Source organism: Typopeltis vanoorti, chromosome 23 (genome assembly GCF_054136105.1).
Source record: "Typopeltis vanoorti isolate ZY-2024b chromosome 23, IOZ_Tvanoo_1.0, whole genome shotgun sequence".
Taxonomy (NCBI): domain Eukaryota; kingdom Metazoa; phylum Arthropoda; class Arachnida; order Uropygi; family Thelyphonidae; genus Typopeltis; species Typopeltis vanoorti.
The window spans coordinates 91,170,095-91,189,779 of record NC_143571.1 but is presented as its reverse complement, the minus strand read 5'-3'; the positions used below and the strand labels follow the sequence as shown (position 1 = coordinate 91,189,779).

The following is a 19,685-nucleotide window of genomic DNA, read 5'->3' as shown; positions in this document are numbered from 1 at the left end:
GATATGATTGTATCAGTGCTTGCGGGTAAGAGATAATGGGTTAAATCTGCCAAGAAAAACAACGTTACCTCCTTTACTAGATTCGAACCCATGTTTTAATGTACTTCTGAGCGTTCTAATATGACTGCGCAAACGAATTTCCTGATGGAGTTCAGCTGCCCACACTTTCATTCCTCATTCCCATCGATTTCTTCTTCTTGCCATTACGGGAATATTAAACTTTAAACGGGAAAAACAGACACTGATGCCTTTCCAAGCAGCGAAATGTTCTCAATGCTAAACACGTTACTGCTTTTTGTGCCAAGATAATGTTTCTTATTGTCTTAAAAGAGAAGTCGTCGTAAAGAAAATGGAATATGCACTTCGATTCTGCTCACAGGATAATTCATACAGCTAATTAATATTGATTGCAATTTACTAATAGGATGTCGGCATACTTAATTACTAATTACTCGAAATAACTGACATTAGAGTGATGATGCTCCCTCGATAATAACTTTTTAATCAAATTATTGGTGCTATTTTAAAATGCTTAATTACTATTATAGCATTTAACGAAGCGAACAAACTACACCAGCTTAAGCTTTGTTTTCATACGCTTATCGACACCCAAGTCTTTCTTATTTATCGCCATAATTAAAAAAAAAAAAAGTTGTCACGGGAACGAATCAAATCAAAATCACCTGATTTTTTCCACGTTGGCTTCCTTTCCTTTGAACAGCATTCACACGGAGATGGTTGTTACGGGATATCATATCTTTTACCCTCCCTTCTCAACAGCGCCTCCTGACCAATTATGTTGGGTTCTTGAGAACTTAGATCAGGGAGCCTAACAAACGAGTTCTTCAAACCCCCCCCCCAGGGTATTTCAGAAATAATGAAGAGGGATCGCCTATTTAACAAGCACTCTCTGAAATGATTATTGGAGGAGCAACGAGTCACAAGTAATTCATTAGAAAAAGAAGTCCAAGAAGATGAGAAGAGTGCCCGTGATTGCTGCAGTTGCTGGGGATCGTGACACAAAGGGGCTGTCATCAAGTTCACACCTTGTTATTAGGCCTTCAGTTAATGTTCGAAAGCAGCAAGTGAGGATAAAAGAAGAGGCAATAAATGTGGCAACGATTCCCTTTTCAGTCAGAATAAATATTAAGGAACAAAGAACGCTTCCCCCCTCCAAAAATACAGCACAAATCTAACCGTCTTTTTTTTTTCACTTAAGATGCGTTGATATCTTTCTCTTCTCAAGCGGCTCTGACTTGTTACTCGTTTAATTAGCCTGTTCATTGAAATTGGTGTATAACTTGAGCCCCACTCCTCTCTGCTGTCACTCAAGTGGATTAGCTCCTCAATTTGGCTCATTGTGGCTCCTGAAAAAACTCTCTCTCTCTCTCTCTCTCTGAAATAAATTGTAAAGATTCTGTTGTACTTTGATTACGGTGCACAGCAGTCAGATAAAAGTGGATTTACGTTCTCTTCAGCATTTTTAAACTTGTGATTTAAGATAAAGTGAAAATCTTTTAAACATAACATAACCTTCTTAAACTAGGAGAAACACGGGAATAAAACAGGATTTGGATCTGTTTCATCAGATAGCGGGATTTCTTATCAAATTCTATACGTTTCTGTAGTATGAATTGCAATTCATGTCATGTCAAATTGGTTACGAAACGTCTGAATCTCCTCAAGAATGCAAGGGATATATTCTAAGATTCTTCTGCTGAGCTACGTTAGTTGGCCTCAAGAAGAGGTGGAGGACTTCTTCCATCCAAATCTGATTTTTCATTTGACAAAGCAAGAAACGTGCATTTGTGAACCACAATAAGCTCACCTTACGGCCTGAACTGATAAAGAATGACAGAAATGAAAATGCAACCCGTAACAATCCCATCCCCAAAAGGTTGTCAGCCTGCAGAACATTCGCAGTAGACAGCGAAGGTTTAAATCATCCTCAACCTTGCTGACGGATTACCTAAACACAAAAATTTCTCAATTCGTTTCAGACCTTTATTTGGTAATGTGGCGGTGATTTTCCGCTGGGCGACGAAATTCATCTCTTACGTGAAGGGTGTTCACATACAACCAATACCACAGTGGGATTCGAATCCATAGCTTGTCGGATTGAGAGTGCAGTGGTTCGGCCAAAGAGACGTCTCCATCATTTCGTGATTTTAAAGTGGGGGAATTATAAATGTTTTAAGGTATAGAAAACAATTCATCTTGAATTGTTTACAGACAAGCTTTCAGCTTAGATAATATTTTTTCTTTATTAAAAATAATATTGCAATATAAGGGGATCACAAGGTCGGTGGAAGGAGATGGAAAAGGTTTAAAGAAACTGATGTTATACTGAATCACAAACGCACTTCACATTTAGATTGCCCGAACTAACTGAGTTTAAGAAGCCAATGGTCGGCTCCAAATGGTAATCAACTCTTTTTTTTTTTTTTTTTGAATGACGCTTTAAAAGCTTTTTAAGTGCATTATCAGAGATGGCACCATAGAAACTGTTATCGACATGAGTAACAAGTAAATGCGTCATACTGCGTCTCTCTCTCTCTCTCTCTCTCTCTCTCTCTCTCTCTTTCTGTTCTAGAAGAGTCATTATTGATGTGGAAATTTGTTGCCTTACGTTTTTCACAAGTGTCTGATTATTAAAGATAATTTTTTCAGTGTTTACAGAGATCTAAAACAATAATTTTGCGGCATGTGTGTGTGTGCGCGGGCGCTCGTCCGAAATGGCAAATTAGTTTTTTTTTCGTTCACTTTGTTATTTTCGTTTTTCTTTTTAAAGTTTTATTTTCATTTTTATTTTTTCAGGCCGAATCATTGATTATGACTGATTTTACAGATTTTATATCGAGTGATTTAGAATCACTCGAGCTAAATTTCTATTGTCACGACTCATTAAGAAAAGACACAAGAAATAATCATTATGCAATAAGTTTCTACTGATAAACGTTTTTAATTAATATCTATCTTAGACTTTTTTTATTCATGCAATGTATTGCGAATTGGTGCCGAAACGTGCAGATAGCGTTTTGATTAGACAAAACAAAGGACACCGTAACGGACTTGCGACGAAGACTCATAACTGCAAATTGGTACGATGAAAAATTTAGTTTGATATCTCGGAGTGGAACGAATTGAAATTATCTTTCGACTGGTGCAAAACTGGATCATGTGTTAATTTACGCAAGTCTAACACATCTAGTACACGCTACGTTTTATAGGAATATATCGACAATAACAACTGCCATTCTCTGGGCAGGTGACTTTGTGGGGTTGCTTAGTAGATCTGCTATGGTTCTCGGATTGTTAATTAACATAAGTAGTGTGTCGTAAGCAATGAAGAAAGCTGGTTTATTTTGAACTCATTTTATTATTAATGAAATGAAGGATTGATATGCTATGACGTCTTTGTTAGATTTTAATAATAATAATAATAATAATAATAATAATAATAATAATAATAATAATAATGACTTTAGAATACAAACTGATCGACTTTAGAATACAAACTGATCGGCATTTGGAACACAATAGACCTGACATCACAATTATCGAACATCGACAAGTTTGGATTATCGATATTGCAGTACCCAGTGATAACAACATTAACAACAAAGAACTGGAAAAAATTACCAAATATCGAGATCTGGCAATCGAAGTTGGCAGGCTGTGGCTTAAACACACCAAAATCATCCCAGTAGTTATCGGCGCACTTGGTGCAACTTCAAAGAAGTTATACAACTATTTACAGCAATTAAACAGCAATGAAGTGACCCCATATGACCTTGGAACTGCCCATATTTTACGACGCAACCTGACAAACGATTCTTAGATTCTTGGGTAGAATCTGAATTGTTCTGAATCACCAGTCAAATTTTTGTTTATATGATATCTTGTTTTGACTGTGTATCAATTATGTGAATAAAATAATAATAATAATAATAATAGTAGTACAGTATTTCGAATTCAGGATTATGGTTTTGCTAAGTTGAGATTATGCTTTAGTATTTGGTTATGAGATAATTCGTTTCATATGACTTTTAGAACTGATTTTGTAGAACACACATAAGGGAGAGTTAGTTAGGTCTGATCAGTAGAAGGTCGATGGCGACCGTCTCCTTTAAATTAAGATATTCTGCCAGTTCATCTAAGTGGTCAGTAGCGACGTTGTCAAAGAAAAATTCGATTGCTGTTTTGTTTCTGCTTTGAGAGTATCCAGCTCAGCGGCTACGATGGCAACCTGCTTCTGAAACCTGTTCAGCTGTAACTCTTGTCTTTGTTGTCATGGTGATGGGAAAGGGGTTACATGATCCACAGAGTGACGTAATAGTCTTCGTGGTCGATTGCCGCCTTTCCTTTCAGACAGAAGTTCATGACCTTCGATGGAAATCAGGTTCCTTTGGCTGACCTGATTTGAATGCTCTTTTTGTTCGTCGCCCACCTGAACGACAAACAGCTTTTCCAGGAAACTGTTTGAAAGTGCTGACACGAAATTCCGTAAGAGTTCGCCGTAAGTCACTTCCCAAAAAAAGTGCGATTTTTCACTCCGGAGAAAAGGGACAAAGGACAAAGAAAAATAAGAGCATCGCGAAACTCGGACGAGCTGCAAGGACTTTCATTAGATGCCCATCGCTAACAGGTCTTACGTGAATGGATGTAAAACGTGACCAGAGAAGATGCTGCATGTACAAATACATTTCGCAGAAGCGCTAAATTTCGTATTAGCATTTAAACTGACGCTAGTAAGCAATTTAGGCCATTGCATGTTCATTATCGCACAATCTGCAAGAGCAAAATGCACGTGCTGACGGTTTCTTACACCAAACATTCTCAATAAAGGTTCAGACATTTCCATGTTTATTATGTTCCTTATGTCTGACCAAGGTAATCAGTCCTGTTTATGTAAGGTAATGAGTCCAACATTAACAGAAGATGCTGTAGACATCTGGAAGGAAAGGGGCTCCTGACAATCCTTGATTTTTCTCAGGAAGATAGAAACTTTATCAGAGCTATGTATACTATTCGATTCTGTATTATTATTATTGTACCCTTGATGTAGAGAAAGAAACCAGGCTACCTCCTAAATTTTAGCTTAAATCGAAAAGTCTGTTCTTATAAGCGACACAAGTTCTACAGAACCAAGTTAACTGCAACAGGACTGATTGTGTGATCTCTCATCGATTTGGCGCACAGCCCTATTTTCTAGTCAGTATTAATAACAGAAATTACTACAAAGAGTGTCACTCAGGTTCTTCATGCACGTCACTGGCCTTGTTCTCTAGGGGTCATTCATTCTCCATCTTCACTGAATGTGCATTGTTAAAGTTCCTCTGATAATGTAAACTTGTGATGGGGAAACTTTAGCTTGTGAATAATTAATTTTAGTCGATAATTTATTTATTTACGTTCCACATTCACATAGATTTTTACCAGAAATTTCGATATGAATCAAAGTACAAACAGTTTTGTCTGAATTTATGCACTTTTTTTATGCTTCATTTCTTTCTCTGCTTTTACTTATGTGTCGTTGTCAATGGTTATGTTTGTTCCTTATAAAAATTAAGTTACTCGTTTTTGTCAAAAAACAAATTAAGTTTGTGTGCGTGCGTCTGTATGTATGTAACCAAAATATGCGGGAATAGGCTATGAAAATATGCTTTATATGTGATTTGTTCAGGAAATTAAAGTCCAGCAATATCATTCTGGAAGACTTACTTCGTTCCAGACGAATCTCGAACGATCACCGACTCTGTCAGTGTTTGCCAAGCTGTTGCAGCCATCCCCTGTAGAGACACCCTGAGATAGATCGAAGTCGTCACCACAAAATAAAACTATGCAGTATCATCGTCAGCAATTTGAAAAGGTGAGCAAAAAAACGTGTTTAAATTTGCGCTCCCCAGAAACTGAATTGCTCGCCAGTCATCGAGGAGAAAGTTGCGTTGAATTAATTGTTATTCGCGATAAAAAGTGGGTGCACTTCAGCAGTCAAAACAAAGAAAATCAATGAATCAACTTGAGTGTAGCAGAAATTTCCTTTCGGATATGTGGCTGGTTAGAGAAGGAAATTCGTGTTTTTTCTGGGATTTCGAGGATTCAGTGCAGCGCCTTGGGTTGGTTTCAGAAACGAGTGCCATTAATGCCGATCTCTGTTCCTATCAGCTGGAGCGACTGCGTGCTCTTCTGAGCGAGTGCTACCTAACACTGATCAATCGTAAGCGGGAGTTTTTCCAACAAGAAATGACAGACATGAAGAAAAAAATTAAGCAACTAGAAAGGAAAGCATTTTGGAGCTTTTCGTAGCCCCACTTCGATTCATTCTTTGGATTTTCATTAATGCACTACATCCCCAATATTGAGGAAGTTGAAACGGTATGTGAGAGTTTTGTATTTCTAAGGATATCGTAGAGAGAGAGAGAGAGATCAAGTTCTCTGCAGAGTTATGTTTCATGATCTTAGTTCATGCCTCCGCAAGCAGCTCGATCTGAAATGCTTAAATTTTGCTGAATAATATTTTGCAAAGGAATATTTTGTAATTTTATGAAACGCTGAAATGACAATACCGATTTTTTAAAGTTTTCTTCCAAGTTCTGTTAAGCAATGTAATGAAGAACCGCAATCTGCGGTTAATACAACCACTTCTGTTCACAGCAGTATAATGATGCGTGTTTGTTAACTTTTCTTACTGGTTGTGTTTTATTGCTAATGGCTGCCAAATGAACTGCAAAGATGAACACTCTTTAACGTTTGATCAGGTAAGTTTTTGGTCAGTACGTTATACTAAGGCGTACGAACTGGCACGGACTTATATCAGTTCGTGTGGTAAATGAAAACACAGTGTAATTGACTCGATCTCTCTCTTTCTCTCTCTCTCTCTCTCTCTCTTTACGCTTAATGAACATCTACAGGAATCAATGCAAAACATGACACACACACACACACACACACACACACACACACACACACACACACACACACACACACACACACACACACACACGCACGCACACGCGCGCACGCACACACGTGTGGCTCGTAGAATGTCTGTTGTGCGGAGAGTTACCAACGACCTTGGAAATTGAGTGGCGAACCCACCAGGAACTGCAACTGTGGTTTCGAGCATCCTGACGCCTAATACAGTTCCGGTACTGGGAGAAAGGAAAGGTACGGATGTTTAATCGGAAAGCTGATTAAAATGTGCAGGCAACGGAAGTGATCGTGTGGCTTCTCTCATATTTTTCAACACTTTCTTCTTCAAGAGACAGGATTAAGAAGTGGTTTGAAAATAAACTTACATTAAGATTAGCGTCGATTTCGATCGGAAGGGGGAATCACGCAGTAGCGGCCTGTTTAAGAAGTCACATTGGCTGGTTTGAACTTAGAAATACTTCATATGCAGCACAAGTAAATCTAATTTTGGAATTTTTATCATTTGTGTTCATTTTTATAATTTGTAATTCTCTTATAAAATTTCATTTCAAAATATTTAATTTATAATGAACATTAAGAACGAAGTAAGCTGAGTGAAGGTACCACATAGAGGTTCGTAAACATCAGATCTTCCATCCCTTCGCTAAGTCAAAACTCCTTTCGACCATGCAACTATTTTAAACTCAGTGGCGTCATTTTACAGCCAGGAAATCTGCAAAAGATATTAGAATCCGTGTTCGTTTACATCAAAGAAAATCCGAAGGTCTCAAAAATAGCAGCTGCATTAAAATATGCACGGAGTCGCTCAACCCTCCTTTTTGTATAACAGTATGAAAAACGAAAAAGATTATTACTAAACTAGGAAAACTGAACACGATTTCTAGAGAAGATATCTTTTTTATTATTATTCATCGCAAGTTGTTCATTATTTCGTCTATGGTTAGATTATATCTTTTAGATACCCAATGATGTAATTCTTGTGTTTTCTCAGCCTTCCTCTTTCTCTAGAACAGCAGCGATCTCTCCCGTGTTTGCTGTTGTGTCCCTGATAACTTATCCGTTCCTCTGATGCAGCAAAGGAATGGCAAGTCGTCTGCATTAAATTCCCCTGGAGGATTCAACCGTCTTGGATGGATGAATAACTTATCCATTTAAGTCTTATAGGTATAAGACTTACGAACTCGGAATCTTATCCTTGCGTACATACTGTAACATGTTGTTCTTATGACAGGTTTTTCTGAAACTGTTTACCGTCTTGCCTGATCATGTACAGAAAGTGTAAAGGGTATTTGTGGGTGAATAACCTGAGAGCTATTTTTCTGAGATCGAGCTCAGCGAAAACTTCAAGAACAGGACTGCTCTTTCTTTCACATACTTCTTAGGTATCATCCATCATGCAAGGATTCAGCTACTGATAGAGCTGGATACATTTACTTCCAGGTTTATCGTCATAGAAAAATGCGTTTTATCGCAAGGGAAGCACACCAAGAAGCACAATCAAAATAGACTTGCTTAAATATTTGATTGAAATCACAAGAATTAATAAGAATAACTCAAAGTGTAAATTATGAAATAGATTAATGGACAATATCATATAGTGCGCGCTGGGTGACTGACAGTGTTCTTGGAGGGAAAGAAGAGGCCACAAAATTAACATCAAATGTTCCTTTTTATAAAACCAAAAGCAATGTTTCTTTATTTGTTAATCAAAATAAGTTATTTTTATTTAAAATGTATTGAATATGATTCAACATACAATACAAGTGAGGACTGTTACAAATGAGAATAATTATGGAAGTATATTTTTCTGAGTCTCTAGTTCTACCCCTACTTTACACGAGCTCACTTGCCTCCTCGACGTAGCTGAACACCTCCGCGGACAGCTCAGCTGATACCTCTGCACAGCACACACATGCTGGTTTTTTTTTACTTAAAAATAAATAAATAAATAAAATCTCCTCCTGCTTTAACATCTGAGTCTGATGTCAATCAGCGAAACTCCGCAAAGAGATGTTCCTACGGGAGTAGCACTTGGAATAACTTGTTTACTGGTTATTGCGTAATCTGTCGAGGTAAAGTACAGCAAAATAATTGTTTTGCCCCTTCGCCTAGTTGTACGGGTGAATTATTGATTGTCGTTAGAGGGTGACGGAACCTTAATAACGGCTTAGAAATGATGAAACATCATCCTTGCTGTGTACTCAAGATCTCTTTCGTTCACAGCCTTCTTCAGATCAATTAATTGTCAAGTTCAATGTTCTCCTACGATCATTATTTCAACATTGATCGTAGGAGAGAATCGATACATGATCATAGGAAGTCCAGACGACTTCCTATGATCATGTATCGTAATCGAAAATATTTGGTGATCATAAAATAACATGACCTTCAGGATGGTGTCTCGCACTAAACTCGTGGCCGAATGAGTTTGTTTTGTTATAAACAACGAACAACATAAACAGAAAAACGTAAAAAAAAAAATGGAAATTTAGGTTATTAAGTAAGCTCGCCTCCGCAACGTCTTCAACATTACGAAACTAAGTTTTATTTTTAAGTCATTTCTTGCCAAACACACGTCATAAGAGAGAGAGAGTGGACCAAATTTAAAATGGAACAACCAAAAGAACGTGACAGTTATCCATGCACGTGCATCCTAGTAAAGGACGTCACAAGGATGCCCATTCCGATTATAAAACCGATCCTTGGAATGTACTGAGTTAAAATTATGATGCTGTTTATAAATACATTTGATATTTGATATTAAATTTTATAAATTTGAGAAAAGCCTATTATCGGGCAATTTATCGTGGGAAGAGACTGTTTTGAAATTACCACATTTTCTGCCTACAAATCGAGTAGGAGTCGAATGCACTAAATGCCGTCTTTATTTTTCCTTACTTTCATTCTAGAATGATTTGGAATGATTTGATTCCGAACATCGATCGAGTACTTGAGTAAAATAGCGTAAACTGACATGTGGTACGCTGAGAAATGAGAGAACCAGAGGGTTTAATAACTGATTTAACTTTAGCAAAAAGTGTACGTCAGTAAAGTATTGTTCGTTATTTAGCACAGGAGCCCAGTTAGCTGAGGAGATATCAAGTGCACTTTCCAACCAAAAGGCTTTTGGGTGCGAATCCCACTGTAGTCTTGATATTTGTGATCATCCCTCCTTTTTTAATGGTTGATGAATTTCTTATCAGCCAGTGTAAGACTGTCCCTTGCTTACTGAGGTCTGACCATTCTTCCACTTCTCTCGAAGTGAAAGTGATGTAGAGGAGCGAAATGCAGCGAAGTAAAGAACGCGGTACGAAAGGCAAGCCAAAGTGATTAGAGGAGCAATGCGAGGATATAAAGAAATGTTGTGGTGAATATTGAACAATAGAAGTGTACCAAATGTAAAAAAGAATTATCCAAAGTAGTATTCGTATTATGTATGTATATGTACATGCAAGATGATAAGAAATCTCAACAAGAAAAGAAGACTAAAGCAGATAAAGTAAATAAAAGACGAAAAGGTGAAATCCTGATTAACAAAAAGAAAAATGGGAGAGAGAGAGAGAGAGAGAGAGAGAGACAGAGAGAGAGAGAGAGAGAGAGAGAAATGATTCTGTTTATAGTTATATAAGACACAAAGGGGATGTAGAGGTCAAAAAAAACCAGATAAGCCCCAAAGAGATTAGACTATTGAGGAGATGCTGACGTATAGTGGTGATATGATGGTGGAAGAACTACAGCAAATGTGTGATATTGCATAATATGAGGCGGGAAGAATGAAAAGAATGAACAACATCAGTTCTATTATACATTCGCAAAAAGGAAGTAGAATGGCTGCAAAATTACAGAAGAATAATCCTAACAATCCTTACGGGTCAGGTGGATAAAATGTTTATGATAATCTTAACGGCAAGAATGGAAGTAATGGACAGAAATAATTCGAAGAAAATCTAGAAGGCGAAGGAGCAGGATTCAGAAGAGACAGTGCGCTAATTGTAAAGAGGGAGGAATATGATATGTCATTAATATTACGAATATCAACGATAATGAAAAAGCTGCTTTAGAAAAAAACAGGAAGATAGTTTGGGACAACGAGAGATACGTAGTAAGGAAACTGAATATCCCGGAGCATTTTTATCATGCTCTTGGAAAGAACGATGGAGAAAAGTTTCAGTCCATTTATGGACGTGTTGTATATAAAATAAAAATATCAAGAAAATAAAGATTCTTGGCTAAACGACGATATACAAACACAAGTGCCAATCAGAAATACGCCGATATAAAAGTAAACTGTTACAATAACCAAATAAAATGAAGTGAAGAAGGAATTAAAACCATGTGGATAAAATAATAATAATTAATGAAACACTCAATATAACACATCCCTCCTGCATCCAGAACTTTGTTAAACACAGTTTAAACAACAATCATCTAGCATGAAAATTTTGTAGCACTTTCAAGGAACAAATTATAAACTTAACGCGAGGTATATCCGATCTTTGAAAGTCAAATACCAACATTTTTCAGATATAAAACAAGACTCTTTGGTTTGCTGAGAGAACGTACAAAAAGATTTGGATACGACCACCTCAAAAATTAAATTTTAAATCCTCCTGAATTTGATCACATACGGCCAAGAGATATCAACATGCATGACTCCCCCCTTATCTCCAACTGTATTCAGATCGCTAACCCTAATTTTCCAGAAACACAAAATATTAGTAAATCTAAAAACTGCCATGATAACTGTAGGTATACAGAAAAGGAAAACTCAATGGAATTAATCATTGCAGGCCAATATCCAATAACGAGGATATAGGCGTGTCAGTATTAATTTCATCAAACAGAAAAAGTCGCCAATGACAAAATATCAATTTGACTAGAGAAATTTAGCATAATATCCAAAACGCAATACGGATTTCGTAGAGATAAAGGAGTCATTATATTACTGCATGATCTCTTTGATACAGTTAACTTGTCTTTGGTAAACAGCGTTTTGTTTTGGTATGACACCATAGAGCATAAACACCTTAAAAAGGGGGGAGGGGACTCAAAGCATTTGACATAAGAGGAAAAGCCTGCAACTGGATCGAAGACCTTGAGAACAGAACTAATATTAGAAAAATAAATAGAACTTATAGGGGTAGAAGCGACAATCTTTGTGACATTCCACCGGAGACAGTTCTATCGCGATGCCACTTCAGCTATTTGTAAACGATCCAACAAGTTATAATTATACAGTCACATCTACATACGCAAAGTCAATAGCCTTACAACAAATACAGATAGACTTTGATGTAATTGCTGACTGGCTTATGCGTAATTCTATCATATTAAATAGCATTAAATCTCATCTCAGGTCATCGTCATCTTTAGAAATGACTATACACCTTTCATACACATCACTGAAATGCTACACCTGATATTGCCTACAGAGAACAAAAGTTATTTCCTTGCACAGGAAGTAACCTTAAATATTTAGACTTGCATTTGACTACAATATGCGACTGACTACCTATATTAGCCATTAACTATGCTCATTGGAGCTTATGAAATTATGAGTCAACACTGGTTAGCTTACTAATCAGTGTTGTCTCATTTCTCATGTAAATGTACAACTCGCATTATTTGTAATTTTCTTCAGAAGCAGACCTATTGCCTGATGTCTTTGCGTCAATACGGGAATAACAACAACAAAAAAGTCAGCAGCAAGGAATTACTTCTAGGGGAAACGCTTTGAAATAAATTTTAAATACTGGATGACAATCACACGACTAATTCTGTAATTGCTGTTCTTTTTTTTTTTTAAATTTTCCATTGCAGTGACCTCTACATTCATTTTAATGGAAATTTTGTAAAAATGAAATAGCCCCAATTTCCGAAGATGTTTTTATGCCGAGGTATCTCTTCCTACGCAGGCTTGCAGACTCCACGATATGCTTCATCATTCTGGTCATGCGGGTAGCATCTTTAGCGCAGTATCGTGGTGGGATGATGGAACATTCTTCATTCCGACACTAGAAAACACAAAACATTCACAATTATTTTAAACATGAAGAGCATAGTCGAAAAATATATCTTAATATTTTTTTTTAAATATTCTCTCTCAACTATTGTGGTGCTTGAGAATATTTTTAAAAATTATATTCTCAAGCACGACAATAGTTCACTAACTTTCTCAGAAACAAGACACAAAAAATGGAAATGTTCCATTTCAAAGCATCCAAAATTATTATTAGCATTTTATTTAGTGTTGCAAACATGCACAATACGGAGTCCATGAAAATAAAAGTGAATACTGTTAGTCCGAGATAAAACTCAGTTACTGATAAAAAAAAAAAACGCCTTGCGTATTGTATACACAGTTCACTTCCAAAAAAAAGGAAACAGTTAGGAGAGAAATAACTGCTTTAGAGTTATTTCTCTCGAAAGCAGTCATTTATTTATTGTAACGAATCCGAGACTTACTACCCCATTCCATAAGATGCAATTTTTTCACCATGCTTATTCAACATTTAAGTAAACGATGCGACCAACCAGTATCTGTGGATAAAAATTAAGATAGAGTAAGATTATCAAAAATAATCTTGATTTATATGTACAGACTCTTGAACTTAATCACACATTTGATTATGAATTATTCTATCATATTAAGAAAGGAACAAATCTTAACTCACCATCTTTAAAAACTTGTGGGGGATTAAACATCTCTCACATGAATATCATTTTTGCCTCGTATCGCTAAAAACAATCGAAAAGATGCCCTAACGCACAGGCCAGGAAACCTCATCTATTTAGGCTTGATCGTTGACTGAAATCTGAGACAGTACTCTCATTTTAAATATTAAGAAAACCCGTAGGTATTACTGTTAGAAATGCGTTATGCTTATATCTGGTTTTAAAAGACGGCTTTTATATGCAGTACTGAGGCCATCCTAGCATCGACATCATAAATGTCATCTACAGATTTCTAGGCGAACCCATATACTCAGCAATGACAAAGCGTGTTATGGCTATGCGTCAAAGAACAAAACTGAGTTCATTGGGAATAAATGCTGCTTATTATTAAAGTCTGTTAAAGTTTGGATTCTGTTTGCTATTAAAACAATGTCATGAGTCAGTAATTTTCATATATCCGTTTATCTTGTCTTCATTTTTCTTTTTCTTTTCTTTTTTTTTAAAAAAATTGGAATTATGTTGAGTGTCTTCCAGGCATCTGATATGTCACCAGTATGTAATATTTGGTCAAAAAAAGATCAAGCAAGAAACTGATGGCTGCTATTTTTCCCTATTTCACCAGTTCAGCAGGATGATCATCACAACCAGCGATTTTGAAAGTTTAATTTGGTTTATTGCATTCGAATTTTTTCTATTATTATGAATGGTGCTTTTTATCTTTCTTTATGAATTTCCGATCTTTTGTCCTCAGGAAAAGTATCTGCTAATATTCTTTGCAAATGTCTTTTATCTCTTGAATTGTCTCAGTTTCGATATCACTTTTGTTTTTCATTTTTAGTGTCTGTTTTGGAGTGTTTTTGTTAATTATTTTATAATTTTATATACAGCTCTTTATTCTTCTGAGGTTTTCAAAATTTCTGTGGTTATCCACTCGTTATTTGCGCTAATTGTCGTACCACGTGTTTTCCTGAGTTGGTTGTTTTGAATTACCACTGAAGCTGTGAGGCCACTGCGGCATATCTTTTAACTGCTCGGTTTGCATCATTTTCGAGATGAGAAAGTCGCGTTTCCAGGAGGAAAATTCTGCATTCAGTTTTCTCTTCTTTTTAATCGATTTAATCTACTCCAATCAACTTGAATTTCGCATTTTACTGAACCTCTTGTATAGCCCACATAAGGTTTCGGGCATCACCAAATTAGCTACAAAGCAGCAAATCGCAACGTTTAAGGCTTACTGTTCTACAGTTGCTTACAAGACAGATTCCGTGTAATGTTCTGAAACTATGAACGACAGACGATGTCATTGCACTGCCTTGGATACTTTATATACCAATATTAAATGTACATTGGAAAGGTATACAACGAATACTCCCACAAACAAGTCGGAATCCTCGAATCCTCGAATCCACAAAACTTAAAAAGGTATACAAAGTGTGCTATCAACTTTGCTTGTATAATTAGTAATACTATAATAAACTAACTACACGCTCTTAATAATTATCTGCACCTGCAAAACAATTTCTAATTCCAATTATTGTCATCAACGTTTTTTCATCCAATTTTCCGCAACCATGCATGAAGTTTAAATTTTAAATCAGAAAAATTAAAAAGTAAAAAGGCAGTCCCATGATGTCCTCTATGGGCTTAATTTGTGATCGACTCCGGATTATTTTTTGTTTCGGTTTTAATTTTGGGAAGACAGAGCTTTGCTTTCATAGGTTACACCTGGTATAGTTGACTATGAAATGCGTTAGGATTTTAGTCTTTTGTAGTTACAAATATTGAGTAAAGCACTATGAATTAATGTCTTCATTCTCAAATCCGTGGACATTAAAAAGTTTTAATTATCCATACAAGCCTTTTCAGACGATGGCGATCGTGTTTCTGACAGACTGTCTCAGGACCACAGTTATGCCGTTTAGACAAGCAATGTGAGTTACTTTTCCACTGAAGAACACCGGAGATATCTCACCTTTTGAGAAAACGGTCATTTCTGCTGTTTTCAAAATCGTGGCTTCAGCCAGATTAGGTTAGGTTAGGATACCCGCAAGCCTTTTATCGAACTCTGAAAGAGCCTTTGTTTTTCCTTCAATCAAATATATTGTCAATTACTGATAAACAGCATTCTTAAGTCGTTTCCTAGAACATGCGGTGACACACGTGATCAAGTATTTTGCACGTATGGTGTGTAAGTGACAGGCAAATTTAAGTATATCTGGTTAAAAGTTTCTAATTCAGTGTCCCGTATGTGTAATTCAGAAAGCCTGGTCAGCCTCGGAAGCCTGGGATCAAATTCTGGATGATTGAAGTAGACCTCTCGTAGGACCCATCTATAAAATGAGAAATAAAATTGTACGTACGAATTACAGAGGAATTTTTCTGTGCAGTGCTCCTGCTAATTTTTATGCAAGTATACTTGAGAAATGGCTACGCCTTGGAGAGAACAAGTTGGTTTTTCGGCCAAATAGAGGTTCGGTTTTCATTATCACATTTTCACTTTAACACAGATAGCTGGGAAATCGTGAGAGTATAAAAATGACCATTCTTTAAGTTTCGTGCATCTGAAGAAGGCACGCATGACCAGGTGACAAGAGAAAATGTTCAGAACACTGTAGTTATACGTTGTAAATGAAGCATTATACAAGCAATTCTTCTTCTTTGAGTGCTATCCCCTATCGGAGGTGGGCGACCACCTTGGCAAATTTTGAGCGATTCTCAGCTACTCTGAGCACTCTCAGAGTTCATACCAGTCCACTGTCTGATGTCTGCCAGCCAAGATTTTGTTCGTCTTCCTTGTCCTCTTCTTCTATTTATCTTCCCTTTTATAATCAGTTGAAGTATCTTATATTTTTCATTACGAAGTAGGTGACCAAGATATGCAGTTTTTCCTTCTTTTTATGGTATCTAAAAGTTCACGTGATTTCCCCATTTGGTTCAGTACTTCCTGATTGGATGTTTTTGCTGTCCATGGTATTTTTAACATTCGTCTGTTTAGCGACATCTCAAAGGCTTCAAGTCTTTTTATTGATGTTGTTTTTAAGGTCCAAGTTTCTACACCAAGCACTTGTTTTTATTCGAGCTGTTAGTCTGCATGAAGTTGAAAGTACATTAAGATTGTTTGATGTTAAATCAGGTGGGAGACAAGCATGATCATTATCTTCCGTGTTATTCATCATTTGTATAGATCATGAAGGAATGTGAAATTACACCTCATATCAAAAGTGGAGATGTTAATTTCAGTCTTTACTTTATTGCAGATTATGTTATACTTCTAAATAAACCCAGCACAATTCCCTGACTAAATTCAATTACTGCGGTAATTGTGGCATGAAAATGAGCAATAACAAGACAAAGACAATAAAAATAGGCAGAAACATTGAAAACGTAAACTGCTGAATAACGAATCCGTAAAACAAGTAAAGCATTCCAGCTGCTTCGGCACAATTTTTAGTGACGATGACAAATTAAATCTGGAAATAGACCACAGAATTAGCAAAGCTGGTATGGTAGGAACTCAACGAATAAATGTGTATGGTAAAATAAAAGAGAAATTAGTCGAAACACTAAATTAGCAGTGTAGAAGACAATGTTCAAACTAATTTTAACTTATGGATCTGAGAGCTACATTAGGAATCATAGACTTGATCAAAGAGTAAAGACTGCAGATATGAGAATAATGAGAGAGAGAGAGAGAGAGAGATTAGGGGCATGAACAGATGGCATCAATGGCAATATCATTTTAAAAACGAGGATATTAGGAAAGAACTTGCCATTGTTAGCATCCAGGAATGTGTTAGTGGAGCTGATCTCAGGTGGTATGGTCACTTAAATGGAATGGGCGAGGAAAGATTAGTAAAACAAGTGTTCTTTGCCATGTTGGCAGGAAAAAGAGAAATACAAGATATTCGTGGATTGATACAGTAAAACGTACCTTAGAAAAGACGGAAATATAAGATCTGATAATGTTGGAGTCTTCACAGGTAACAGATTCATTTGGAAGAAAATTGTGGATAAGAAGTTAGTAATCATATACGTTTTTCACATAGTACTATCATACTATCCTGTACACCCCTTGAAGGTACATGTCAGGAATTTGATGGTGATGATGTTTTTATTAAAAACAAAGTTGAACGAAACACAGCTGCTATTCCGAGAATGTCAATGATGTGTAATTTAAAAATGTTGAAAAAACGTGTCATTTAACATCTGTCTATCATTTTAATTTGTCAAGTTGGTCTGTGGAGGAATTTTACACGTTTCATATAATATCAAAAGAAGAAGAAGAAAAAGAAGGATAAGATCGGCATAAACTATATCTTATCGTACGTGCAACAGTAGACTAATTTGCTTGTATTGAAACAGACTTACCACAGAGCACTATTCGCAGCATCCGCAGGCAGTAAGGAAGGTACCACATTTGCAAACCACTTGGGTACATTCATCAGGTCTGCATGTGTAGTTGGAGCAAGCCCCCAGACGCTCTGAGATTACCCTGAAAGACACAGAAACACTTACTGAATAAATTTGGAAAGAATATCATGAACAGTTCATAGGTCGTAGCAGAGCGATTCGCATCACCAGAAGAATGATGCGAATGGACCTTCAATAAAATTGCTTAAGTCTGTTAAGATAATGTAAACATAAACAATTAGCTATTTCGATTTACATCCACATTTAGTTCCGGTGTCGACCCGAAATTGAAACGAAAGTGATCTCACTCACCTTAGTCTTTGATGAAGATCTTTGATCTTCTCAAGAATTACTTTCTTTCACTGCTAATTAGGAAAAAGAAAACGAAAGAAATAGGAACTTACCAGTGAATTAAAAGAGCGAGGAAAACACAAGCTTGAATCCAGCGCATGTTTTCCGATTCTTTCTGATCGGTAAATTCTAAGAAATATGAGAATGCGCGGTGACGAAAGGACGGTTTTTGGCTTGCATATGTCTATGAGGATTAAAAATTATAAGAAATAAAATTTCTTTTATCAACAAACGAAGATCGTTTCCCTTTAAAGCGAAGATTTGAAGGGAAATTATTTTGTGCTTCTAAGGATTAAATTTTTACCCACTTTGTTGTTTGTGGTCACCAAAGCAGCTGACACGCATTCGTTAAGGATTTTTTTCTGAAGTCAAGAAAAAGCGTCGATGCTTTTAGATCGTTCTCTGCTTCTCCTTCTCAAAGGAAAATAATGTTTAGGCTGTCTTTGCTGTTCTGATTTCGCCGTTACACGTGGATGACTGTAATGCTATCTTCGAGAATCAACACCCGAGACTGCGATTTCATCGTAAAACTGAAAGGCGAGATGTTATTTTGATATCCTTGCACAAAGACCAAAGACTACGCTACATGAAACCGCAAAGCGAATACTTCGCAGGTCTGAGTTAGAAATGAAGGCTCAAAAGCTCACAAAAAAATGTGGACGGAAACCTCTGATGAACTTTTCTTTGAGGTTTTATGTCCTCCTGAGTAGTTTTTGTTATTTCTTGGGAAGAAGTTTCTTTCTCGCTCTTTTATTTCATCTGTCTTTCCGATTTCCCAGCACTGTCTAGAAATCGGTAGAAGCAGTAAACTCTTGATACGAATGTAGTCTTCTTTGAACCTAACATGCTTTTTTGCCTATTCGATGTTTCGCTTGCATATAAAAGTAGCTCAAAGAGAACATTATAGAGTCTAATTATGGTATGTTTTTGAACTAGGAAAGAATTGATTAAATATATTATTTATTACGCCATTTACTTGTACAAAATTTGAGATTTTAATGTTTATGCTTTTTTCATCTTCATATGATAAAATACATCTCGGATATCTGAAAATATTTACTTGTTCTAATATTTTATTATGTATCACCGTTTTAGTTCTTGTTGGGTTTTTCTTCTTTAAAAGTCATTCTTTTTGTTTTTTATTTGAATATTTTCGTATGATACTGTCCTAAGATTTCAGTTAATGATTATACTGATGGGTGTGTAAATCATTTTTAGATGTGGCTAATACAATCTGGTCATCTTCACATAAGAATGTATCTAACTTTGTAAGTCTATTTGAATTCCGTTTTTTGATGTATTTGTGTTTTCTG

General features: G+C 36.3%; 2 protein-coding genes across 4 annotated transcripts in view; one reads left to right on the top strand and one right to left on the bottom strand.

Annotated features, from left to right (window-relative positions):
* The window catches only part of LOC150094057 (8.6 kDa transglutaminase substrate-like), a 39,724-nt gene extending 20,716 nt beyond the window's left edge, over positions 1 to 19,008 (bottom strand). For both annotated transcript variants that reach the window (XM_090412890.1, XM_090412889.1), the window contains exons 1-2: positions 17,980 to 19,008; positions 5,725 to 12,950 (exon numbers count right to left, since the gene is read on the bottom strand). In XM_090412890.1, the coding sequence (XP_090269016.1) occupies positions 5,725 to 5,789 (65 nt within the window). In that variant the 5' untranslated portion in view covers positions 5,790 to 12,950; positions 17,980 to 19,008. The remainder of the gene's footprint in view (positions 1 to 5,724; positions 12,951 to 17,979) is intronic.
* Positions 19,009 to 19,154: 146 nt separating this feature from the next.
* Positions 19,155 to 19,685, top strand: part of LOC150094054 (insulin-like growth factor-binding protein-like 1) — a 74,144-nt gene continuing 73,613 nt past the window's right edge. Inside the window, exon 1 of one of the 2 annotated variants that reach the window (XM_090412897.1) lies at positions 19,155 to 19,291. In XM_090412897.1, the coding sequence (XP_090269023.1) occupies positions 19,289 to 19,291 (3 nt within the window). In that variant the 5' untranslated portion in view covers positions 19,155 to 19,288. The remainder of the gene's footprint in view (positions 19,292 to 19,685) is intronic. The other variant, XM_090412899.1, reaches the window with a different exon arrangement.